The sequence below is a fragment of the Zootoca vivipara genome, chromosome 3 (assembly GCF_963506605.1).
Source record: "Zootoca vivipara chromosome 3, rZooViv1.1, whole genome shotgun sequence".
Lineage (NCBI taxonomy): Eukaryota > Metazoa > Chordata > Lepidosauria > Squamata > Lacertidae > Zootoca > Zootoca vivipara.
Window position 1 is genome coordinate 104611704 of NC_083278.1, and position 27423 is coordinate 104639126.

The 27423-nt window shown below is 44.1% G+C and overlaps 1 protein-coding gene across 7 annotated transcripts in view; it reads left to right on the top strand.

Annotated features, from left to right (window-relative positions):
• Positions 1–27423, top strand: part of SLC8A1 (solute carrier family 8 member A1) — a 297760-nt gene that overhangs the window by 223058 nt on the left and 47279 nt on the right. For 4 of the 7 annotated variants that reach the window (XM_035111007.2, XM_035111006.2, XM_035111008.2 and 1 more), the window contains 3 exons: positions 16690–16793; positions 25731–25748; positions 27403–27417. In XM_035111007.2, the coding sequence (XP_034966898.1) occupies positions 16690–16793; positions 25731–25748; positions 27403–27417 (137 nt within the window). Of the gene's footprint in view, positions 1–15606; positions 15714–16689; positions 16794–23115; positions 23137–25730; positions 25749–27402; positions 27418–27423 lie in introns of all 7 variants that reach the window. The other 3 variants (XM_060273064.1, XM_060273065.1, XM_060273067.1) reach the window with 2 other exon arrangements.

The following is a 27423-nucleotide window of genomic DNA, read 5'->3' on the forward strand; positions in this document are numbered from 1 at the left end:
GGCTATTCCCTCCACTCGCCTTCATATACAGTGTGTCAGGCCTTGCCGTTCTTCACATAAATACCTTCTGACTCATGCATGAATCTGCCCATAGAGATACACTTTGCAGTGGCCATTTATCACTAAATATTAACTTCACTTCCTTACTTATTTTCCTTCCCCTTTCACTGATACCTAGCTCTCACTGAAGAGGCAAATCTGTGTGTGGGCTGCATCCCTCGTGAGCTTAGCTTTGTACAAAAAACTCCCTGTCCACAGAAAGCCAGCACATCTGAGAGAACTCTTTACCACGTGCTAGCTTCTTGTGTGCAGGGATTTATTTTTATTATTATTACATGTCACATGAACTGCCAGCTACTATCTGAAGTGGTACAGTCAGGGATCAGATTCACCTGAGAAGGCCAAACTATATGTTGAATAGAGTTCCGTGCAATTTTCTCTGGAAATACAGTTTTTAAATTAAAAGAACAGCTGCAGTCAGCAGCACAGGAATAATGGGTATGCACAGGGTGTTTAACCTTTCCCTTCTTATCATGGTTTATCCTCTCAAAATGTCCCCAAAGCTGGTTCCCCTCACCCCACCCAGTCAGGGGTTAATTTCAGGATAGGCAAGGTGCCTACCAGCCAGTTGCTGCTCCCTCAAACTGGGAAATGAAAAGATATAACTGGTATCAGTACAGGAAACTGACATTTCTCTCCTTTTGCTCCTTCTGTCTTTTCTCTTTTATTCCTGTGCTGTTCTTCCTCACTTGCTTCAGGCAGCTTCAACCTTGATCCTAACAAACAGCTTTTCTGTCCGTGTACACGGCGCTTTGTTGCATCATAAATATCAATTTCTTGCATTCAGTAGCAGCAAGGCCCAATGTGGCGGTTGGTTATTTGTTAAAGCAAAGCACCCATGCCAGCACATGTACTTAACCAGAACACAAAGACAGCTTTTAAATTTACCATCCCTGTGCCGTGAGCTGCAAAACCAGCTTTACCAGTTCAGGGGAACCTCCAACCCATGGTCCAGATTAAGACCAGCAAAGGTGCTGATTTGATTCGTTTTGCCCCAAATCGTGCCCATCTGCCCAACATCTGGCACCATATGTTCTGGCAGGTATGGAGGTTCCCCCTCATTAGGGCTTAGAATAAGAACCAGTCAGCAGAGCCATCCATGCTGGTGTCCAGCATACCGGGAGCAGGAAAATGTGGCTGGCCTTTGTCTTGGAGCAGATCTGGACTGCCTCCCGCATGCGCTATGACATGTTTCCCGCAGCTGAGAAACTGCCAGTTCCTCCCCACACCGAGAAACTGACCACCATTGTCTGCTATGGACAAGTCGAAGGCCCACCCAGAGAATTGCAGCACACACAATCGACACAGCCTGTTATGCCAAGACAACAACATCTCTGCTGTGTGTACACCTTCCAGTGATGATTCATAGTTTTGATGTTAGTTTAAAGAAAATAAACAACCCCTGGTAAAGCAGCATGCTTCATGCGTTCATTGTCAGTTTGGAGTTGCAGGAACTGCTAGTGAGCTGAGACCACAATGGGATGTTGCCGAAATGCCCATGAATTTCTTATCTGTGCGGGCAGGGGTTGCTAATCCTCAAATGACAACTTGTAAATCTTTGTTTTGTAAGCAAGCCATAAGAGGTGCCAATTGGAGCAGTGTCCTCTTTTGTTGTCTTACCAAGGGGAACATGCACCATACTGTGTGAGCAAAGCCCATCAACCCATAATTACGCTTCAAATGTGACATTGCCTCTAAACCCTTTGCATAAGGATATAAGCCTGCCTGTTTTCTAGGGAGGACATGCAAATATCATCACGCCTGCATGTGTGTGTGTGTGTGTGTGTGTGTGTGTGTGTGTGTGTGTGTGAAAGGGGATCTCTAGCTCACCATCAGTTGCTACCCTATAGCAACCCAGTAGGCAAGTGTCCACAGATTCATCACAACTGGAGATGGATCTGGAGATGTGAGGAACCTCAAAGAAAAACACTGGCAGTCCATTTTTGCTCTTGGGAACTGTGAGCTGGTACATCAATAAGCTCTGGCTGTTGTCTGTGTTAAACACCCAGCCTCTTTGTTTCCATATTCCCAAAGACCACAGCACAATAGGACACAACTCCCTGCTCTGTAGATTAGTCACAACATCACAAGTGGTGATGGCACTCTCTCATTCTTGCAGGGGCATAACTCTTTTGATAGGGAATTCAGTGGCCCAAAAGGTGGCAAAGCCCACACACGAAAAGGCCAATGAGGATTGAGCATGCTCACTTTCCATCAGGTACCACTGAATGTTGAATGTCAGCTGGAAATGGAAAATGGAAAATAGAGGATATTGATTTCACTTACTTGAACACCTAACAGTTTGTAGTAACCCAGAAGAAGGCATTATTGGCTGGCTGGCTGGCTGGCTGGCTGAGAGGAATCCTGAACAAGATGATTCCAGTCGGGGTTTGAGTATAGTAGTAGTAGTATTTACTACTTGCATGTCAAAATGGTTTCTAAGTAGTTTATAAGTAGGAAATCAATTATAAAATAGCCATATATGATGAAAATACACAATAAGAAAATTTCATCAAAACATTAAAAACATTCATAATTAAAATATACGATACATCAAGCTCATTGAAAAGCATAACAATTAAAACAGTTAAAAGAACAATTAGAACATTAGATCTGAAAGTTCCAAGCTCAAGGTGTGTCTTCAAGAGCCGGCAGAATGCCAATACTGATGGGCTTCTCATATTCCAACAAGTAGGGCATCCCACAACACTGGTGCCACCAATGAAAAAGCCTGCCTCCATGTTACTGTCTTAATAATAAGGCTGTGGCATTTGTTGCACAGCGAACCTGCGTTTCTGCATTAGTGACAGTAATCAAAATTCCCTTACTAGTGTCACGAAAGAGTCGGACACGACTAAACGACTAAACAACAACAACAGTGTCTTGTCAGTGCTGCTACTAGATAATGTGACATGCAATAAATTTTCCATAGAAGTCATTAGACTGACTATTAAATTCTAGCTGATGTGTTATGTCTAATGTTTGTTGGTGGGCATGTCAATTTTTCATATATTTTGGCACCACTGTTCTTTGAGAGTGGGGAAGGGCGAACAGTAGAGGGCAGGACATCCAATTTGAAAGAGCAATGCACAATTGGGTAGGGCTGTCAGGGGGATCTCATAATTCCTGCTACGAGTGATGTTTTCATTCTTCAGATAGCACAGTCCACTCCAGAGAGCTGGCATACTCCTAAGTATATAAGAGCGTATGGAGCTCCATCAAACAGGCCCTGGAGCAGAGAATTAAATCTCATTGTGATTTACTGTCTTCATTTCTCTGCCAGGTATTTCTCTTTGCGGATTGCAAGCCAATAGCTAAGGGCTGTGCTCCCAGGGAGGAGATGATTTCTTAGCCCTTTAATGCAGCTTGATCTCATTTCCATGTATAATGTCATGAAATGAAGGCAGGGGTGGTTTTTTTATTTATTTTTAGAAGCATCTTTCAGAATTGGCCAGCTCAAGTAAAAAAAGTTGGCTGAAAGGAAGACGTTCACAATCATTCTGGAATCTTGCACACTTTAAAGCTAGGAGAAAGAAGCACACACATTTCACTATCAGGCCCTAAGAGTAAGCCAAGTTGTAGTTTAGATGCCCACAATTCTAGTGCTCTATACCACTGTAAACAGATTTTCAAACCTCCTGGGAGATAAAAAACAGCTGGCCAGAATTTAACAGCCAAAGGGGTAGCACAGGAATATTAAACCCTCCCTTCCCCTACCTCTGCCTTCCACAGTGAAAAACACCTTCTCAAGACTTCTACGAACAGAGAAAGGGCCGATCTGTGCTTTGGTGCACAGTTGCAGTGTAAGATGTAGCTTTTCGCTTAAGAGTCATGTTTGATCAAATGCAAACATTACCATATTAAAAAAGGTAAAGGACCCCTGACAGTTAAGTCTAGTCGTGAACGACTCTGGGGTTGCGGCGCTCATCTCGCTTTACTGGCCGAGGGAGCCAGCGTATAGCTTCCGGGTCATGTGGCCAGCATGACTACGGTAAGCCGCTTCTGGCGAAACCAGAGCAGCACATGGAAACACCGTTTGCCTTCCCACCGGAGTGGTACCTGTTTATCTACTTGCACTTTGACGTGCTTTCAAACTGCTAGGTGGGCAGGAGCTGGGACCAAGCAACGGGAGCTCACCCCGTCGCAGGGATTCGAACCATCAACCTTCCGATCGGCAAGCCCTAGGCTCAGTGGTTTAGACCACAGTGCTCCCCACGTCCCTTATTACCAGATTAGCTCTCACCAAATTATCCACTTTATTTGTGCAGTTCAATAACATTCAACATTATTCCTTATTATTAGTAGGAAGTCTTAAGCATGTATCACAGAGGTTGAAATGTAGTTGGAACAGATGGGTGATTCCTCTCCAGTGAGTATACAATTCCTTTTTGGGTAACAATAACCATTCATCAAATGTATTCTGTGAATTACGCATGAACAATCAATTATTCATAGTCTTCTGTTTTCTGACTTAAAATCCAAAACCAAGAAAACAATTCCCCTCATGGCATATTCAGTATGTTGTGATAAAAACATTATCAATTCCTATTTGGCATCCTGACTTACCTGACTGAACAGGGCAGCAAAGAGAAAGGCGACATTGACATTTACTGGGTGAAATAAGAGCTTGGAAAATTATATGCAAGGTTCAGGTAGAGCAGGTGACTGTTAAAACTGCATTTTAACACCTGGAATGGAAAAACATTCCCCTAAATAACTGTAGGGTGCTATCTGTAAAATAGTCTGGCGTGTGTGTTTTTAAAACACTTTTCTCTGAAAGTTGCCAAATTAGGATTCTGGAAGAAGGTTGTAATTTCTTTTCATATGTTAAAATCATAATCTGAACTCGATAAAATATCACTTATGCTGGGAAATATATAAAAGGTAATTGTTTGTATCCTTCTGAATGGTCATGTTAGCTCCTTCTTGAGGCAGAATGCCTACCTGCATCACTTAAAAGCAATTTATGGTGATGAGCATCTTTAGGGTTAAATGGATTATTTAGGAGATGGGTTTAACCACCAGCTTACTTACATTGTCCCTGATTGATCAGACATAACCTTTGCTCTGATTGGTCCTTGGCTCTTTATCATCTTGAATCAGTTTTTCCCAGCCTCCTGTTGTGAGCAGCTATGTATAACAAGTTCCTTCCTCTTCTTTGCAAGGTTGTGATGCCTTCAACTGAAGTGGAAGTGCTTTTTGTACCTCAGAAAACAAGTGAAAGACAAGTAACCCGTGCCAGTGCTGAATGGCGACCCAAAGTGGTATAGCTGATAAAATGCTGGAGGACTTAAATTCAAATCCGTGTTCAGCCATAAAGGTCATTTGGTGATCTTGGGCCAGTTACTATCTCTTAGACTAACCTACCTCACCTAGGGATGTTGTGTAGATAAAGAAGAGACTAGATATTGTTCCTTAGAAGACAGGTGTGATACAGATATAATAAATCCCCATTGCAAGAACCAGAAACCAACTATATAATTATGTTTATTAAGTGAAAAACTGCAGTGATGTAAATGATTCGGAGCCAGCATAGATTCGTAGGCAAAAGTCACAAACCAACTACATAATTAAATTCACTAGGTGTAGATTTGCAGTAGTGTAACCAGCATTACATTGGCAAGAGGTGCAGAGCCGGTTTCCTTGCCCTTTCCTACCAAAATGAAGTAGCTTCAGAATCACTATTTTTGCACCACTGAAGCTGATGCATCTTGTTCGAACTAGTCTTCTGATTGTCACTGTATCAATGGGCATGGGCGTACCCAGGATCAAAGCTAGGGGGGGCACACCAGCCACACACCCCAGCCACCCGATTGGCTAGCTGGCAATGATGTGGCCAGGATCCCCCCAGGAGACATGGTCAACATCCACAGCCCCCAGAGGAAAGGGGGCTGTTTGCAAGGCAGCACACGGAGCCACCCACGCTTGCACTCCTGCCTCGCCTGCTCCTTTAATGGCAGCGGTGACTAAAACGAGGTAGCAGCAGCAAAGCTGCCTCCATTGAAAAAAATCTGGACCTGGACCTGGGCTAACTTCAGCCCACACTCCTTCAAGTCACAGCGAGCACAGCACAGAAAGTGCGGCCCCACAATGCTCCGCGGCACCTCATTTGCATACATGAAGTTAGCCCAGGTCCAGGTCCAGATTTTTTTCAACGGAGGCAGCTTCGCTGCTGCTGCCGCCGTTTCGCTTCAACCAAGCAGGCTGAGGCGGAGCACAGCAGGCAGCGTCCCTGCCTGTCCTCTCCAGCTGCCCTGCTTCTAGGGGGCAGCTGCCCCCCATGCCCCATGCTGGGTACGCCCATGTCAAAGGGGGAACTGATTTATTTTCATTTTCATTTTTAACTCTTTGAGCAGTTAACGAGCACAAGGGCAATGAAGATCACGAAGCACTTTGCACTTGAATTTTTTGGGGATTTCTCCTGCACTTGGTTACATGACATGTGCAGTGGTCCTAGTGACTTTAAACCAGGCATGGATCACTGTGCACCAGATTTCACGCTCCCTGAATGATGAAAAATAGTCTCCTCTACTCAGCAAGGGCACATGTGGAAGCTTGCACATCTCCTGATGAATTTGGAATCACAGAAGACTACTGTTGTGCTGCATATGTGGATCAAACACTCAGGGGAAGTGCCTGCCATTCACTGCACTTTAGTGGGAATTTTATGCGTAGCACCAAACAGCTCAGCGCTCTCAGGTTTGACCACCTGTTAAGAATTGGAATGGGGAAACCTGGGCTTGGACTTGGGACTCCAGACCCAAACTGCTGAATAGCACTGCCAGTCATCTGCATTGGCAGATCTATGCCCAGGGAGCTGCTATGGCCCATATACTTAGAGGGCAATATTGATTGAGAGTGGTTTGCAACTTTTACAGTCATCCCTCCATGACACCAAATACTCTTGCAAAAGCAAGAATCGCACAAGGCAAGCGTTAAACCATCAACGCATCACTAACTAGGTTAAGAGCACAAGTGAAGCACTATCCGTGTAAAGCGATAGAGTTTGCATAAGCCCTGGTTGGCCACGCTTTTGCTGACATGTGCTGTTGAGGTTAGCCGCAACCCCGTAGGTTAAGTGAAAGAGAGTAATCATCCTCTCAATTTGCTTTGCAGTCTAAGAGAGGATTGCAGGGTAAGGAGACAAATTGTTTTCATTGCCTTTCAGCAGAAAGTGCTAATGGAATAAGGCCTCTGGTGTTGACTGCTTTCTCTCACTTCCTCTCCACCTCATGTTCTGGTTTGGCCTCCAATCATTAGATGCTAGCAGCTGTCTAAGAGCATGTTAGAATACAGACAATAGCTACACATATCGATGGAGCCGTCTCCCCTATCTGGCCAGCCTGTTTGCACTGGCTGTGCTTTCAGAACGAGGGACCAGGACTAGTCCTTCCGTTAGAAGACTTGTTTACTTGAGATGCAAGTGGGAAGCTTGTGCAGGCAGCGATCCAAATTAACTTTGGCTCTCTGAAAATGACGTTCGTTTCTCTCCAGCTATGCCAGCAAATACGGTAATTGTTTGGGGAAAGGGCACATCAACAGCTTCAGGAGGCCATCGCAAGTAATGACATTATAGAATCATTGAAGGTATGTTTGGTTTCTGGAGGCAGATTGCTGGCACAAACGTCTAGGTCTGATTACAGGTAGGTAGCCGTGTTGGTCTGAGTCGAAGCAAAATAAAAAAATTCCTTCAGTAGCACCTTAAAGACCAACTAAGTTTATATTTTGGTATGAGCTTTCGTGTGCATGCTGAGTTGCTGTTGTCAGCTTTGCATCTATGTCTGTTTGTAGTAAAAACGAGGAGGCAGGGAATTATTACACATTTCCACAGAAATCTTCTTTTATGATTTTTAAAAAAATAATGTGGAAGGGGGTGTGTTATATTGGCTTTCTCATTCTTGCTCCTAATTAGCAGTCCACAGTTGCCTGGAAACATAATTTAGTGCCATGTGTTGGCTGTAGATGCGTAGATAAAGAATGTTCAGCCTCGTGTGCCTCCTTTACCTCTTTGGCTACACTGGCATTTGTCGTTAGTTTTGATAACATAGCACCTTGTCCTCTTTTTCTCCTTCATTTTAATAAAGTGATACTATGCAGCAGTTGCATCCGTACAGTCACCCCTGAAGGAGTCTGTTTGTGCAGTAGAATACAGAGCTGGAGATTAGAGTTCCACAGCTCCAAGAATGATAGTTATTAGAATTTGGCCTCTGCAAAATGTACCCAGTCCAGGTATAAAATGATTGTTGTAGCAATTATTAATTGGAAAAAAACTATTACCATACCCTGTGACATAAGTTAGGCTGAGAGGCAGTGGCTAGCCCAAGGTCAGCCAATGAGTTTCATGGTAGAATGGGGATCTATCTTTCTTTGGTGATCACTCGTAGCTGAGTAAAATTGTCTTCCGTAAACACAGTTTTAACAGTGGATCCATAAGTGATTGTGGAGGCCAATTCTGGATCCACACGTTGTTCCACATTGGGGTCATAGGTTTCCAGGTGGGAGTTGATCATGGTGAGGGTTTGCCAAGCGTACGTTCCTCTTAGCACGTTTCTCCCTTTCATCCTGAGTTCAAGTGTCTCGAAAGCCCATGACACCTTTGTTAAAGGCTGTTCTCCAACTGGAGCGCTCGCAGGCCAGGGTTTCCCAGTTGTCGGTGTTTATACTACATTTTTAAAGATTTGCCTTTGAGAGAGTTTTTAATCCTCTTTTGTTGAGCTTCCCATTTTTAAGTTCGGAATAGAGTAGTTGCTTTGGAAGACGATAATCAGGCATACTCTAACCTGGACTAGGACTTGGGAGATCAGAGTTCAAATCCTCACTCTGCCATGTAGCCCGCTGGTTGAACTTGGGCCAGTCTCTGCCTCTCAACCTAGCCTGACTCACAGGGTTGATGTGAAAATTAAATGAGTGGGGGATGGGTAGAGCCACATATGCCACCTTGAGCTTCTTGGAGAGAAAAAATGTATTATATAAATGCAATAAACTAGCCAACAAACAGAAATGGCTAACTGGCAAGCTGCGGGCAAGATCACACAGTCCATTCATAAAGAAAAGTAAGTTGTTTTCCAAAGGTGTGAGAGTGTGAGAGAGGTATTTCCATGCTTTAATGCTAACCCCACTTTTTAGATTGTCAGGGACTGACTGGGCAACAAGGATTGGTGGGAAGCCACAGCCAGGGAATGCCCAAGGGAATCTCCAGAGGAGGAAGGTTCAGAGCCTAGGGACCGGTGGCAGGACACTGAGGAGAGGTCAGAGGGAGAAGGAGGGTTTGGATACTGAAAGGACAACAGGGTTCGGTGAGCAGGAGGAACCTGGGACAGGGAGTAGTTCAGACTCCGAGGCTGAAGCAGAGGAGGGGCATCAAAAGGCTGCTCCAGGGAATCTCCCTCTCCTGCTGTGATGAGCTCCTCTCCCCCCTTGTCTCCAAGAACACACAGGATAATGAGGAGGGTGGAACAGAGGCCAGAGGTGGGCAGGTGCAGTTTGAGACTGCTTGGGAAACCTCTGGGAGAGGAGGAGCCTTAGAAGGGATGGAAAGCAGGGACCTTCAGTCCTGGCAAATGCTCCATAGGGGCAAGACCTACTGAGAAGTGTTGCTGAGTTGTATGCCATTTCCTTGAATAAAGAGTTACCTTCACTGACAACGGAGCCCTGCATCTTTCAGGCTGACCTGCGCTTGACTCCTTACCTGTATAGCACTATATCTGAAACTGAAAGAGTCTGTTTGTGCAGTAGAAATCAGAGTTGGAGGGCAGATTGTCCCCCGCCAAGAATTCTTGTTATTTCAGTTTGGCTTCCCGCCTCTGCAAAATGTTCCCCAGCCTTGGTATAAAATGATTGCTGTAGCGATCATTAATGGAACAAACTATTGCAAATATTCATGGGGCGGGGGGAACCAATCACAGTCATGTCACAGCCTTGTAACTTTTCATAGCTATCTTTTGCTTGGAGTAAATGAGTTTTATTGTAAGCATGAAGGGCAAACATAATAGGCTTTTGGCTTAGTATGAGGAAGCACATCTCTCTGTGTGTGCTTGTGCTTCTCCAACAATGCGTTCTTTGCTGTTGGATCTAAATAATGAAAAGAGAGAAGAATGCAGTGCTGATAACAACCTTAGCAAAGCACTTTCTGATGAAATTCAAAAGTAGATGGGAAGGGAGTCACACTACGTTGGCCGATTTCATAGAACCAAAGGTAATCAAGTTGGATACTCTATTCATTAATGCCTACCTGCTTTCTGCAGCCCTCAACAGAAAAGAAAGATAGTCACAACAGCAACAAAAAACCACAAAAGACCTGCCCAGGCTACATCTCTCAGAATTTGGGTTTTTTATCCCAGCTTTCCTTGTGCTTCCTTATAGATACTGTGGGTTTGGCTGCTGCTGTTTTGACCACTGTTTTCACTATGTTACCATGTTCTAATGTTCATTATTTGTTGCGTATTATTTTGTCCATATTGTAAACCTATGGTGAAGGGTGATACATTCACCATTCAAAAGATAGGTAGGTCCAACAGGTAGACAACAGCTTCAGAGTGCACCATAGCATGCAAGCCTATATATATATATATATATATATATATATATATATATATATATATATATATATATAGACCCAGGTGGCGCTGTGGTTAAACCACTGAGCCTAGGGCTTGCTGATCAGAAGGTCAGCGGTTCGAATCCCTGTGACGGGGTGAGCTCCCGTTGCTCGGTCCCAGCTCCTGCCAACCTAGCAGTTCGAAAGCATGTCAAAGTGCAAGTAGATAAATAGGAACCGCTGCAGCGGGAAGGTAAACGGCGTTTCCACGTGCTGCTCTGGTTTGCCAGAAGCAGCTTTGTCATGCTGGCCACATGACCTGGAAGCTGTACGCCGGCTCCCTCGGCCAATAATGCGAGATGAGTGCGCAACCCCAGAGTCGGTCACGACTGGACCTAATGGTCAGGGGTCCCTTTACCATATATATAGGTAAAGGTGTATATATATATATATATATATATATATATATATATATATATATATATATATTAAACGAACTGAGATAGCTCAAGCAGACAGTCTCCCATCTTATGCAATATAATATTTCATGAAAACATATAAGCCTGTCTGCACCAAATCTCTTGTGCCATTTGATTTCACTGCCTTTGCAGCAGTCTTCACCAACCTGGTGCCCTCCAGATGTTTTGGACCACAGCACCAAGCAGCATAGCTGTGCTGACTGAGGCTGATGGTTGTTGGAGTCCAAAATGGCACTAGGTTTGTTGAAGCCTGATTTACAGGATTTCTGTAGCTATGCGCTCCTTCCTCCAAGATTTGCTTGATTAGGTTTTTCATCTGGTTTGTTTTTCTAAAATGAGCCTTTTGCGCAGTTGCACTTTGTGCAACGTTGTGCTGGAAAGAGAGGAACATTGAGATGGGATCTGAAGTATCTGAGTGAAGTCGTATGCACCAGCCACAGCGACACACACTGGATGTAACAGAAATGAAAATATTTTGATAATGAAGAAGGGGCAGGGCAATGTAGCTGAGACAGTGGGACATTTGCAGTGTGTGTGTGTGTGTGTGTGTGTGTGTGTGTTTAATGGCAAGAAATCCTTGCAAGCCACAGAGTTCATTTGATGAGACAAACACCTCCATCCTTCTCTATAAATTGAATCACTTTTATGCATAAGGTGGGAGAAATTGTATATTTTAGAAAACTGTTATGTCAAGAAAGAGTCACTTGGTTGAATGACAGGTTATACAGGTATTAATTGAGCTTTTTCTGTATGCAGCTTTTTCATCTTTTTATTTTCCTTTATTACATTGATAAATTCTCCCATAACAGATGGAATGTACTGGGGTGGTGCTTCAAGATAAGAAGGTGTGAGGATAGGTCAAGCTTCTCTGTTAAGGCATCAGACATAAATCTAATTGAATTTTCTCTTTGAGAAAGAACAACAAATCAACAGCTATGAGGACCAAAGTAGTATTCTTCAGACTTGCCTCCCTGCCATTTCTCCCTTTGCATTTCCAGACTTGCCTCCCTCCCATTTCATCCCTTTGCATTTCCAGACTGTGAAAAGCCATAAATAGTTTCCTATGAAAGCTTGTTGAGGTGTATCTTTTTATAGCCAACACTGAATGGCCGGACTAGATGGTTTCATGCACAGATTTTGTGACATCCATCTTCTCTGTTTTGCTGTTTTATTCATTTTTACAGATGCTTAAAAACACCCGAGACCAGTTTCAAGCAACTAGAAATAGCAGGTCATATTTACTTTGTCAGATGCCTATTGTAGCCTGATTCCGTCACTACCGAAAACCCTGAGGCTGCCCTAAGCTCCTCCATTCCTGTTTTATCACTACAGGATGGAAAACAGTGCAAACTATATTTGTTTGAAAATAGTGGATGAGCCACAGCATCCTGTGTGTTTAAAGAGTTGTATTAGCCCACACAGTTTGGTCCCAAACTGTCATAAAGAATTAACAAGATAAACATACGAAAACTACCTGAGGAAAAGCTGCTCTAGCCCAGTGTTGTCTACTCTGGCTGGCAGCACCTCTCCGGCATCTCAGCCAAGGGGGCTTCCCAACCACAGTAGCATCTTCTGCATCTAAAACAGTATTCTAAAACTGAGCTATCCCCCCCCCCACTTGCCACACAACTCCTCATAACATATACAAAGGGAAGGCAATTGTAAGTAGGTTACTTTTTTCCAGGTAAGTGTTTGGCATTTCTGGTTGTTGGAAGTTAAGTCTAGTTCTTTTAAAGGCCGTTGTGCTGAAAATCCTCGTGCATATATCAACAGCTCTTGGCAAGGACAGCTTCATTTGCATCCTCTCTCCCTGGCCTTTTCAGTTTGATTATGGAAGTAGCTGGGGACGCTCGTTTTCAGTGTTCACGTCAAACGAAAGGAAGCCCATTTTCACCGTCCATTTATAAAACTCCATCCCACCCTGCGGACACACAAACACACAGAGAGTTCAGTAGACTAGAATGACAGTCAAAGGGCGCCAAAGTGGAAACCTGGGATAACATGCCGTTTAGCTCTGAAGCGCCATGTTAATAATGTGCAGAATCAGACATACCATAAGATACAGCAGGGTAGAGAGCAAGGAAAGAGCAGTGTCCCCTGGCAGACTGGAAAATAAGGCTGACATGCCTTAAGCGCCATTGCTGTGTTTGTGTGGGAGATGGAGACACTAATGGATGGATGCATTGACTGATCAGTTTTAGGGTAATAGAGTGTGTTTACATATGGGTATAGATATATAAATTAGTGGCTCATACAGCATGGCTTTCTGAGTGAATGTTTCCTTTTCTGCCATAATCTATCCTGAGAATTTCTGATTATCCAACTCACCTGTGGCACTGCTACTTCTTTTCCGTTTTCCTTTTAAGTAGGAAAGAAAAGAAAAGTGGATAAAGCAATTTAGGCTTAGATCCTCTTGATGAAGAGGCTCGATTTAGGAACACAGGAAGCTGCCCTATACGAAGTCAGCTCATTAGTCCATCTTCAGTATTTCAAACAGGGCCTCTCCTAGCCTTACCTGAGGTGTTCTGTGCACCAAGCGGATGCTTCCCGCTTACATGCCACAAGAAATGTAGTGGATGCCCCAGAGCAGTTTGCAGCTATTTGCATTCTTCACAACCCAGTTTGCTTAGGAAGAAAAAACAGATTCAGAAGCAACAGCAGGGCAAAACTCCTACTGCAGTATACAGAGTTGTGAGCAAGATTTCTCATGCACCAGAACACTTATCTTTCTCAAATCGGATGTTAAAATGTGGGTGGGAAGATAAAATATTGCTGAACATGATGAAAAGGGCCCCAGTGTTCCATTTGTCTTTGGGTGGATTACGGGGGCGATTGTGGAGCCTTAGGCTTTGTACACATTGCTGTTAACTCTGGGTCCAATGCACTCTCGCCACTGGTTTTTGAAACTGTGTACCCGTGGTGTTAGCCACAATCCATACTTATCCTGTAGTTCCTTGAGAAATCCTGCTGTTTTATGTGTTTCCCCTCATCCTATTTGAAAATGTAGGCCACATTCACTTTGCAGTTAAGTGGGGTGTGTACATTTGAGATAACCGTTGTGCATGCACAGATGGCAGCTTCATGAATAGGAGTTTGGGGAGGGAGGGGGCAGTAGCTGGCACAGAGAAACAAACAGGTAATGTGCATTGGGTGAAAACATCCCTGCCCTCTGTCTGATGTGTGCAGCAATGTGCAAATGTGACTTGAAATACGGGGATGGGGGAATGAGCTTGCTGCATTTTAAGCTGCTAAGGCGTACCAAGCCTTAGACTGCAATGCTGTGCATGCTTAACTGGCAGTAAGTCATGCTAAACAGCTTTCTTATGGTGCAGCCTGGATATTTTTGCACTTAGCATGTGGAAGCCGAATGAGCAGCGCAATCTTAAACATGTTCACTTGGGAGCAAAGCCTTTGGATTTCAATGGCAGCTGCTCTCTGACAGGGAATCTTTCCCAGACCTCCCTGGAGATACTGGGGACTGAACTGAGACCTTCTATGTACAACACAGGTGCCCTGCCACTGAGCTATTGCCCTTCCCCAACATCACATGATCTGACTGTGAAGCAGCAGTGCCCTGATGACATATCCCGACTTGCAGATCCTACACTCCCATCCATTGGAAACATAACTTAAGAGGATGTAGAAAAGTAGGCAATACAGGAGCATACCCACATTTTGACCAAACTGCGGGAGGCATTGCAAGACAGGAGTGCCTGGCATGCTATGGTCCAGGGGGTCACGAAGAGTCGGACACGACTAAACGACTAAACAACAACAACCCACATTTTAAAACCACACTACTGATGGCTTCCTAAGTTAGAGAGTAGCAAGTGCTGTCTAATGCAGCTTTGAGCATCCCCATCAGCCTTCCAGTTCCCAGGGTTCCTCAGGAGATGCCAGGTCAGCTAAAGTGGTATACAACCAATGTAGGTTTTATTGTGTAGATATGCCCTAGAATGACAGCAGAACACACAAGTTAGATGACTTCCACTATGGGATGCAATAGCATTCACCCTCATAAGATGGAGTTGATGGCCACCAACTAGGATGATGGTTTCAGGAGAGGATTAGACTCATTCATGGAGGGTAAAGGTATCAATGGGTACCAGCCATAATGGCTACCTCCAGTGTGTGAGGCAGTATACCTCTTTGTAGCCACTGGGAATCACAAGTGGGGAGAATGCTTTTGCTTCCTTGTTCTGCTTGCGAGCTTCTCATTGGCATCTGGTTGAAAAGGATGCTAAACTTAGATGGGCCTTGGGTTTGATACAGCAGGTCACTTCTTACGTTCTTCAAGAAATTAGCCCATGCAGTTGTGGATTTTGCAGAGGCATTTGTGAGCTGTTGCATATTACTAACATAGAATGCCATCATTTCAACTGCATGGGGCAATAACCCACTGATTTTGTCCTTGAATTTGTGCAGTTTCCTCTTTTCTTTTACTCCCCCCCCCCTTTCTTTTCTTTTCTTACTTCCCTCGCCTTACTCTTGAATCTGTATTCTTCTTCTCCTTCTCCTTCTCTGTTTCAGCAAAGTGGTATCAATCAAAGTAATTGATGATGAGGAGTATGAGAAAAACAAGACGTTCTACGTTGAGATTGGGGAGCCCCATCTGGTGGAGATGAGTGAAAAGAAAGGTGAAAAGGACGGCTGTGTGGGGATGAGCCCTACCTGTATGCACCTGACTTGATCACTCATGGATGCCTGGCACATTCCCATTCATGGAGTCTCAAAAACACACATTCCATTATCTATGTAAAGGGGCAGAGAGCCGAGTCACTGGCCACAGAGGCTGTTGCTAGAATGTCCGGAGCTCAAGTTTTCCATTTGCTGTAAAATGCAGGCACAATCTTGGAAAGAGTAGCATCTGGTTGATTTAAATTCTATTTAGTTCAGCAGAACAACCAGTATTTAACCTATGTTCAATGCTGGAATGGCAAGCGAAAACCTTTTCCCTCTTGACTGAGGTCCAGGGCACCGTACTGTGTGACAAATCTGTGTTCTGCCATGAAGCTAAATGGGTGGCTGTGAGGAAATGGTGTTATAACTCCTTTCAGGCATTCATTCTCTGGAGAATGAACACCCGTGTGGGGCAAAAAAAGGTGAGTAGCAGGTTTTGTGAATGAGGGCTGGATTCAGACAGTCTAATGTGTTCACATGGGTTGTGGGGAGAACCTGCTAAGGTTCTTACCGTCACACACATTCCTTCTCCATAGAATGAACGTCTGAAAAGGCCTCATGCCTCACCCTTATCTGCCTTATAGGTTGTTTGAATAAACTGCCTTAATCGCTCGAGATTCAGAGACTTATGCTTGAGATAAAATAATGACACTGATGTAATTAGAATCCAATCCTCCTTGGGTCTACCTGAATGCAAAGCTAACTTTGTGAGGGGGTTCTTATCCAAACGGAATCAGACAAGGAAGTTTCTGGAACGGAGGTTTTCTGCTCTTTTACATACATAAAAGAGGGATGTGTGGCAGTGTGTTCCCCTCCATTGCCATTGCAGACTGCCGCTACCTCGACTGGTCAGACTTAAAAGCATGTGTGTGCTTGTGTGTGTGTGTGTGTAAAGCCAACCATTTGTTTTGCCTTTGTCTTGTTTCCCCACAGGAAATACATTACCCTTAGAATACTTGACCGAGAGGAATATGAGAAAGAGTGCAGTTTCTACCTTGTGCTTGAGGAACCAATATGGATCCGAAGAGGAATGAAAGGTGTGAGAGCAAACCCAGGCAGCTCACAAGAAACTGGGGACTTCTTCCTCTAATTATGTTTCTCTCCTCTCACAACTTTCTGACTTGGCTTCCACTTAGCTTGCCCCTGGCCTCTGTCAAAGTTCAGCAGTTTTAATTTAGTTTCTCTCTCTCTCTTCCTTTTTTTGAAAAGAAATAAAAATGATGACATTCCTGCTGCTTATTACGTCCCACTTAAATACATCGTAAAAAATAAATAATATAACGGGCCCTTTGAAGTGAATAATATAAAATCCAAATAATAGGACATAGGGTTTATGATAACCATTAGGTATATTATAACCAAGTATCATTCTCACAGGTCGAGTTTCCACAGTATCTTCTTAATGAGGCCCAAACTATATGTATATTACACACCACATGTAGTGGTAGCCTTTGTGTTGAAGTCAGACACAGCGAATTAACTGTACAATGCCTCAGACTTCTCTCTTCCGTCCGTCTGTTTCAGGCCAATGATCACGGTGCAGGGGGTGGGATCCTGGATATTATGGAATATCCACATCCATCCAACCCCCCCCCTTCTCTCATCCTAACCTACCTTATTGTGAGCATAAAACAGGATAACTCCATCTATGCCACCCTGAGCTCCTTGGAGAAAGGGCAAGATGCAGTGTGATAATTATTAAGCAGCAGCTACTGCTACTGCTGTTTCAAGGGATGCGGGTGGCGCTGTGGGTTAAACCACAGAGCCTAGGGCTTGCTGATCAGAAGGTCGGCACTTCGAATCCCCGTGACGGGGTGAGCTCCCATTGCTCAGTCCCAGCTCCTGCCAACCTAGCAGTTTGAAAGCACGTCAAAGTGCAAGTAGATAAATAGGTACCGCTACAGCGGGAAGGTAAACGGCGTTTCCATGTGCTGCTCTGGTTTGCCAGAAGCGGCTTTGTCATGCTGGCCACATGACCCGGAAGCTGTATGCCGGCTCCGTCAGCCAATAACGTGAGATGAGCGCCGCAACACCAGAGTCGGTCACACCTGGACTTAATGGTCAGGGGTCCCTTTACCTTTACCGCTGCTGCAAAACAGACTTTCAGACTACCCCTAACTCCTCCTCCAGAGGTTGCAACAGGCAAAGTGGTGAGTTTCAATTCACATGTTTCCTCATTAAGAGCAGAATGTGAGAATAAACCTGAAGTGTGAGGAAGACTTCCCTGAGAAGGTGTGGCTCCCCCTGGCATTGTGAACCTATTTTACTAGATTGTAACACGTTCCCACATGTTGTGGCGTTGCCAGCAGTGAATAATATTAACTAGGATGCCCATATATATTAACAGCATTGCCAGGCAATACAATAAACCAACAGAGCAAGAATATACCATACAGTGTCAATGAATTGTATGAGGATCACATAGTGCAATCCTAGATAAATTTCAAAATATGTCAAGATTCATTGCACCTGAGAATTTATCCAATTATTGTGGACGTTAGCCAAACCTACTTGGATTATATTTCCACCAATTTGAATCATCCTGTTTGATGAAGCAATTGTAGCTCAATATTGCAGTTAGCTTGCAGACCTTTTTTCCATTCCAACAGTGATGATTGGCAATTTACAGATAACAGCTTCCATTTCCGGCTGGTTAAGGTGAGCAGCGACTGGGTGACCTAAAGCAGAATTTCCCTGAAAAAGTGTTCTTACGATCCATCATAAAGGAAATCCTTATTTAGTTTTCCCAAGTATAACTGAAGGGAAACAGACATGACTGCTTGGGTGATAGTGGCAGATTAAAGGGGGAAAGGGAGGAAGATGAGAGCAATGAAGATCTGTGTCATGCTTTTAAGCTTCTTTGTGGAGGCAACGTCCACATAAAAGCAAAAACCCATGGGAAATAAGCTGTTACTTTTAGCATTGTCAGTTACCCCCCAGAAAGCAGGGGAGCACATAAACAGCTTGGGAGAGGTGGGTCTGAAATCTGTTCCCATCCACACCCAGCGTCCTTGGGCAGCTGCCAGGGTCACAGGGAAGGGCACCACCAACGCTTACTCTATACCCACCTTTTAAAAAAACAACCCATTCAGTTCATTGCTCATAGCAGTGCTGAGTGGCAGACTCTAGTCGCCCCTTTAACTTCCCCCAGTGCCCCCAATGTATCTGCATTCTCAGGCATTATGCGACATTAAAATTAGAGCTGGAGCCAGCCAGTTTGTGCTACTCAGAATCCAAGTGCAGCCCACCATCACCAACAAGCAGGCCCACCGGTGGCCACTGACGTGAGAGAGGGACCACCAGTTTAGCACATACCCCTTAACCAGGCATCCCCAAACTTCGGCCCTCCAGATGTTTTGGACTACAATTCCCATCTTCCCTGACCACTGGTCCTGTTAGCTAGGGATCATGGGAGTTGTAGGCCAAAACATCTGGAGGGCCGCAGTTTGGGGATGCCTGCCCTAAACGTTTTGTGAATCTATGTTTGGCCTCATTGAGGGGCAGTTAGGGCCGGCTCGTCGTAGACCCCCGGTGGTGCAGGGCACCATGGTGCCGGCCCGCCAGGAGGGCACCGCGAGCTGCGCCCGCCCGCTGGCCGGCCGGTTCGCCGGTCAGCTGCACGCGGCGCCCACCTGCCCACCGCGCTGGGAAACGGGGCGGGAGGGCACCGGAGAGATCGCGCTGTGCCTGCCCACCCGCCCACCGCGCAGCAGCGCCCCGCCCACCCGCCCACCGCGCCGGGAAACGGGGTGGAAGGGCGCCGGAGAGATCCGGCGCACCATGGCGACAGGGGCGCTTAAGACGGAGCTGGGGGCAGTATTTCAATAGGAGTAGGAAAATGAGAGTACCCCTAAACACCTTTTTAGAAGGGAAAAAAAGCACTGGGGACCACCATAGGCTTTTTTGCCAGCCCCCTAGAGCTGGCTTTGCTTTCAATGCAGAGAAAAAATACAGATAGAGAAGAGTGAGAGAAGAGCTTAGCCCTCCCACCAGATGTCCAAAAACTACCAGACTTCTAGAAGACATCTGAAGGAAGCCCTGTTTAGGGAAGCTTTTAATGTTTAATCGATTATTGCATTTTAATGTTCTGTTCTGTTCTGTTGGAAGCCGCCCAGAGTGTCTGGGGAAACTCAGCCAGATGGGTGAGGTATAAATAATAAATTATTATTATTATTATTATTATTATTAAATAGCACGTCAAAATGCAAATAGATAAATAGTAGATAAATACAGCGGGAAGGTGAACGGCATTTCCATGTGCTGCTCTGGTTTGCCAGAAGTGGCTTTGTCATGCTGGCCACATGACCTAGAAGCTGTACGCTGGCTCCCTCGGCCAATAACGCGAGATGAGTGCCGCAACCCCAGAGTCGGTCACGACTGGACCTAATGGTCAGGGGTCCCTTTACCTATCTCTAAGTCACATAAAAGTTTCTCAAAATCAGCCACAGATGTATTTTACAAGGAACCCTCTCCTGCCCTGCTCACCTTAAACATCCGGACTTTGAATAAAACAGGAGTTAAGTGGAATTGTTTTGCTTTTGCAAAAGGGAAAATAATTTACAACATATGGCTCTACTGCATAGTATAGCCATAAACTAAGTATACGTCCTGAAATCAAACAAGGTGATCTTGCAATTATAACAATCCAGCATTTCCAGGATAAAAAGAAGCATTGATGCAGAAAATTCAGCAGTACAGCCGTAGATCTCAAACTGTGGAGTAGGTCTCCCGAGGAGACTCTGAAAAGCTGCTTGTAGATCTGTGAGTTCCTCTCTAATGCTTCATCAGAGGTATCTAGACTGGCAGAGAGATGCCGCCGTCCCCCTCCCTTTCTTATAGGGGGCTTTGAACGATGAGAAAGAATTATAAAACTGAAAGGTAATCACTGGGTCACCTAGCCCAACCTTCTTTTTTGAAAGCTTGCAGCCTCTAGAACTATCATAGAATCATAGTGTTTGAAGGGTCCTCTGCTGCAAGCTTTGGTCCAAAGTGGGGTTCGAACCCATGACCCTCAGATTAAGAGTCTCTTGCTCTTCTGCCTAAGCCAGCTCAGACCTACTTCTAATATAACCATTCCATACAGGAGAGAGATCTACCCTTGTAAGAAGGCAGTGTTCACCCACAAGTCTCTCTTCATATGCTGGAATAAGGATGGATGGATCATCATATTTCCATTCCTTGCTGCCTTCATTCCCCCCCCCCAAAAAAACTGGATCACTTCTGTCCTGTTTATGGGTGCACTTTAAGAAGAAAATAAATAAATGGAAATGGCGTGGCCATGTTTTTCCCGTACAATTCCCCAGTCAATTCTTGAAAGCATCTTAAAAAGGCTTTCTTTACTGTGAGGCCACAGAGCTGCTCTAAGGGCACTTAAAATGTGTTAGAAGTTGAAATGAACCACCTTGCAAATACAGTGCAGATGCATGCATGGTTCAACCTGCTGATTAAATGGCTCAATCCTCAGGTCAGTCTTCCAATCCACATGAGAGTCTCAAGAAGGTGTGCAATGGGAACATTTGCTCCAAAATGCAGAGCAAACCAGAACCCTCCTCAAACCTCATGCCAGAAGCCAGCCCCTTCCTTCCAGATATGTGTTACTGAGCAATTAATAGTCACAAAAAATTGTTTGCTCAGAAGGAGACTCGTTTAAAAGGAGGATTCACCGCTTGTAGCATTATATGCTCATCTCACTTTCCCTTCTGCTCAGTTAGGTTTTGCAGGCTTTTTATTGTTTCAGAAACACGTCAAAGCATATTTGACTAGAGGCAACAATGGGACAAAAGAGATGTCTATGTTCCCGAGCCTTCGCCAAGTTGGTGTCTCATCAGTTCCATCCAGCATAGTGTACACCACAGTGAACAAAGACTCTTTCGAGCCACTTTCAACTTCTTTAAAAACTATCGTCTGTCTGCAACCATAGAATAGCTGGACATCTTTGTACACACATGGGTACCACTGTAAAACTGGGAACAGAAGCCCCCGGGGTTGGTTTTATTACTAGACAACCAAGCAACCTGTTTTGGAAGGGTTGTTTTTAAACGCATTTTGCTTTTCCTCCAGGGATGCTTGCAGGAACATTAGAGCACATTATTCCCTCCCCGTTTTACTTACCAGCTTTCCACTGAGCACAAGCTGAGACGGAGCATCGAAATACTCGTAGTTTTATTTCACACCCTTGCTATCAATGCAAAGCTTGTTTTTAAAGTCTTGAAACTCTTGTGGCCTTCCCCCAGAGCTCTGGGAATGGATTTTTGTTGTTGTTGTTGTTGTTGTTGTTGTTGTTGTTGTTTTTGTGTAAGGGACTGAGGACAAATTCCTGGCTAGAGTTCCATAGCCCCTTCACAGAATCACTAGCCAAGATTTTGTAGGAAGGACAGCGAGAAATGATCTTTAAAACCAGCATAACCACATTTACAGCTGATTTTTCACACATTGTAAGAAGCTCGCAGTGTAGTGCATTATTTAGTCTTCAAGGTGTTTCAGGATTCTTTGGTTCCAAGGGTGAATTCCTCCTTACCATCAGGGTACCGTTGCCTGGGGATGCTCTCGGGGGTTTTCAGCTCACACTTTGGGACTTCCTCATTCCCCACCCCACCCCCTGCTTGCCCTATCCCAGGCATCCTCAAACTTTGGCCCTCCAGATGTTTTGGACTACAATTCCCATCTTCCCCGACCACTGGTCCTGTTAGCTAGGGATCGTGGGAGTTGTAGGCCAAAACATCTGGAGGGCCGCAGTTTTGGGGATGCCTGCCCTATCCCTTTTGCCACATTCGCAGTGCCCAAGGGACTCCCTGACACAGTAACAAACACTCTGAGGATGTAGTATTGCACAAAAGGCCCACAGATGTGAACAGATGTGAGAAACGCGTATGTAGTAAACACTCTTTCCCATCCTATAATTTTAGATAGACCAACGACTTCTTAAAAATAATTTTTAAAAGGCCAAGAAGGAAGCAAACTCCCACAGGAATCCAATGGAACATATTCTTTCCTCAAACTTTTGGCAGAGCTGTAAATCGATACAGAATTAAGATCCAAATAAGGATCAAAAGAGTAGAATCTAAACACTGGGTGCATCGAATGTATTTTTTTTAAAAGGTTTGTCACAGCTAATATATTAAATAACCGTGCATCTAATATTCCTCCACCATTTCACAGACCACCCCCATGAAATGTTTCTCTCTTCCATTATTTTTCATGCTCTTTTCCTTTGTAGTAACAATGTCCTGCAGCTTTACAGATCTGCATTTTCTGGCCTTCTGGATCTGGAGCCTTTCTGTAGATGTTCCCTTTAATTTCATTGCTCATTGTCTTTTCTTCTTCTTCTTCTGTATTTGTCCCTCTGTGCCTTCTCCACAGCCCTGTTGTTGAATGAGCTTGGTAAGCACTCCATTTCTTGTATTTCTTTTCCATTTCTTTTCCAGTCAATCGATGTACTTTATGTAAGTTGGTTGTTCTATTACTTTATTTTTGTGCTCTCAAATGTTTCTTTTTTTAAAAAAAGATTAATAATGCAGTTTAACTAAATGAAAGTAATTGATTTCATGTTTCTTACTTAAATTTATTTTCCATATCTGCTGATTTTGAAGTAATCCCTTGGATTCAGTGTGCCCTCAGACTGAAATCAAGGTATTAAAGATCTGATGCGAAAAGATGAGACATCTTAGGTCAATTGTATGGTAATTGGTTGAAACATCTCATCTCCAGAAAGCCTTTTGGCAGATGCACAGATTAAACAGGCCAAGATTCAAATTTTATCCAGGGTTTCTTCTGATACATTAAGGAAGGGGAGAGATCTATTTTTCTTTAACTTTCACTTTGCAGAATGGCACAATAGGTCTTCTTTAAGCTATATTGTACATCCATTTTGGGGGAAGGTGGTGGACACTGATTTTCATATGCCAATTGAGGGAAAGTCGTTTTTTTGGATCAGTTAAGAGAATATATTACAGCCCATTACAGAAATTGCTCAAGTGGAAACGCTCACTGGTTTTTGTGACCAAAGAATTATTCCTTTTGGTACATGAGACTCTGCTGAAATGAGAGGTTCCAGGACCTTTGCAAAAGTAAACACACAACTGAAATCCTGTTGAGGGACGCTATTTGGAACAGAGAAATCATTAGCCAGATACAGGTTAAGTATGTTCTCCTTTTGCCAGTTTTTCATTCTAAATCCCCCTTTCCCAAAGCTGCTTCTTGTTTTAAAAAGCGGTGCTGGGAGTTTGAAGCACACAGTTGTTTGCAACTCATAGGTAGGCCCTGGTTTCAGCTCAAATGAGTGAGCACTGTGTAGGAGCCCCCAGTGGCGAACGGTGCCACTTGGCGCGCACCAGGATGACCCCGGATGGATTGCGCGTGTCTGCACTTGCGCAGTCCATCCGGGTTGGCGCTGCTGCTCTGCTTGGCCGGCACGCTCTGAAGCAGAGCGCACTATGGAGCGGGTTGCCGCCAGGTGGTGCCGGCGCCGGAAAACTGTGAGCAAGCCACAGAGAGGCTTGCTTGCGGTTTGGCACCGCCGCCCGGCAGCAACCCGCTCCGTAGCACGCTCTGCTTCTTCCTCCTCGGGCGGAGGAGGCCAGGGGCGGGGCAGGGGTGCTGCCCCCGCATGCTGCCCCCACGTGCTACCCCCGCCAGAGTGGAGCTAGGGGCGGACCGCCCCCATCGCCCCTCCCTTGCTACGCGCCTGGGAGCCCCCAAGCATTCCCATTAATTCCTGTGGTGTTCATGCAGGAGAGATTCCTCTTAAATGAAATCCCCAATGATAGTGGTGGGACATTTGAAAGATAAACCTGAGGTTCCTTTGGTGACTCAATCCTGTTGCATCTTACGAAGTGCACGCTAACCTAAATGCGGTCATGAAGGCTATACTGTGGAGTCAGGTTCGTATCTCGTGGGCCAATGAGTGGAGTGGTTTGGAATCGGATCACTTATTCATACCCAGCTAATCGGGTACAGGAAATGTGCAGCTCACCTACACACACCACTCCCCAAAGGAGTTGCTTCATTCACTTGAATGGGCACCATGACAACAGAGTGTGAAGGAACGTAGGAAGTTCGGCATAGTGCTTTAGAGAAGACTAGAATCTGTAACAGATAGCATAGCATCCTCTAAGCGCCTTTGTCTATTTCTACAAATAGGAGGACAGTTGAGGCTGAAATGAGAAGGCATATTTAGTGTTGGAGTGGGAGTTCAAAAAAGAAAACAGGAAGCTTCCTAATACTGAATCATGCCATTGGGGAGCTGCATCTGCTAATACTCCCAAGATCTCAGGCTGGAGTTTTTAACTAGAGATGCTAGGAGCTGAAGTAAACACACAACTGAAACCCTGTTGAGGATTCTGCATGCAAAGTCTTGTACTCTGTGCTAGGGCTTCTCCATAAGTTTCGAAACCAAGATGTAAGAAGCAGTAATTTTCCAAATAAGATATATTCCTGGGGTGTTCTCTGGTGATGACAGTGATGCACAGCAGTCACTAAAGCAGCAGCCTTGAGTTTTGTGAACCTGTCTCCGCCAGAAAGACCAGGTAAAACAAAACGTGATGTGACCGCGCTGTGTTGTGATCTTCCAGCCAATGAAGTGGAACAGCTAATGAAGTGGAGCTGTGGGTGGGGACTTTCACATCACCGTGATGTCATACCACACATTTTGAAATCCAAAAAGTGACCAGGATAGCAAAGAGGAGAGTGTAGGGCTGCATATTTTATTTTTTGTAGCATCTAATCTTGGCCTTAATTGAACAGGGAATAAAATGTTTCAACCAAATCTGGACTTTTTGAAATTTTCTCGTTTTCACACATTTGAAATTAGGATAAACCACACACACCGACACATGTTTTGGCATTTTTGCCTGATCCAATTGAGTGCATTTCCTGTAGGGAACTTTAGGGTAGAATTTTATAGTTGACATGTGATGTGAAGCAACGGATGCTAATTTGCTTCCTTTTTCTCTCTTTCCATTTTGCTATTCCTCTAGGTGGCTTCACAATTACAGGTATGGCTTTTTCATTATTATTATTATTATTATTATTATTATTATTATTATTAATTTGCTGTCTTCTGAATGTATGTTTCCATGTGGAAAATTAGGTTCTTCTACTGCTTATTCCCTTTCCTTTTAAGATATATAATATTAAACAGACTCACATCAAAGCATTAGTACCATTTAATGCCTTTCATAGCTCTTTAAGATTAAGAAGGCTGTATGGAAAAAGGAATAACATTTGTGACCCATGATTAACTAAAATTCATACAGGTTTACCTTGGCTTAGTACACACATTAAGCAATGTTTATAAACCAGCAGCAAACCATGGCTTATACGAGCATAGTTGGCTCATGGTTAATAAACCATGGTTTAGCTGCTGGGCTGGGTTGAGATGATCAAGTTAGCAAACCATGGCTTGGAGTTAAGTGCAAACCAGAGCAGTGACTCAACAAAGTAGATGACATCATTCCTGAAGCAGCTCAGAACTGCTGTTGTTTTTCTGTAAACAGCAAGTTTCGGTTAGTTGTCCATTAAATGAATCAACCAGTTTACAATGGCCCAACTATGTTTTAAGCCAGTAATGTGTACACAGTGTACACTGTTTATAACATGAATTGGGATTCATGTGATAGTTCCATATACTTAAAATATTATGCAACTTTAACATGAATCCCAATTTTCACTCCACAGAATCATTACCCATTCACCCAATGCATATATTCAAATATGAATACAGAAAGAGATGGGCTCCCACCTCTTTGTCCTAAAGCCATTGCAGGGGGGTGGGGACTCCTACCCAGGACAATCAAATGTTAATAGTTGTATTATGGTAATGAACATATGGTATTTCTTTTCACCTTTTGTGATGAAAGAGAGGCAAACATCACACTAGAATGAAACAGGACATGAATGCCTCCACCAGGGGAGTTTCCTGAATTTGTACTGTACCATTTAAATAATGAGCACTTCTCGTTCCTTTTTTATCACCCATTTTTTAAATTTGATTGGGGATGTTGTGGAAGCAGTTCTGCAATGAACTGATCACTTTTATGCTTTGATTGTAAAAGTGTTACATACTTGCATATTGCCTTTCTCTGATAGCTTTTTAAAAAATAAAAGCTCAAAGCAAGTTACATACTGTACATACATTCTTTATTTTGGTCCAAAGACCCACAAAAGCATTTTCAAAAACAAAATAAAACAGAAAGTTATGTAATGAGGAAAGGATGCATAGCTACTAGAAGGATCAGTATGGAACTCAATAAGAGGTGCGGCTGAATTCAGAAAAAAAAAGTCCAAGACCTTTCTCAAAAGTGCAAAGCCAGCCTACTTGCATAAATCACCCAAGCCGTTGCATGGGGAAGGTATGTTTTTAGGAAACAGTGAACTAAAGGAAGAGTTGCACCCCAAGAACCTCTGCAACATTGCAAAGGAATATGGGGGTATTGCAAAGGACTGTATATGGTTGCATGTTTTGAACTCCCAAACCAGAAGAGGAACCCAAGCTGAAAAGTTTAAAAGCGGCTTTTACAGATTAAAATTGTAGTGCTGGCGTAGAAAACATTCCCCGTCAATGAACCCAGCTTGGATATTTGAAGAAGATGGCAGTCTGTTTTCCATTTGCTAACATCTTGGCTTATTTTTTTTGTTTTCGTAATCAAGGGAAACGTTTGAACGGTAGGA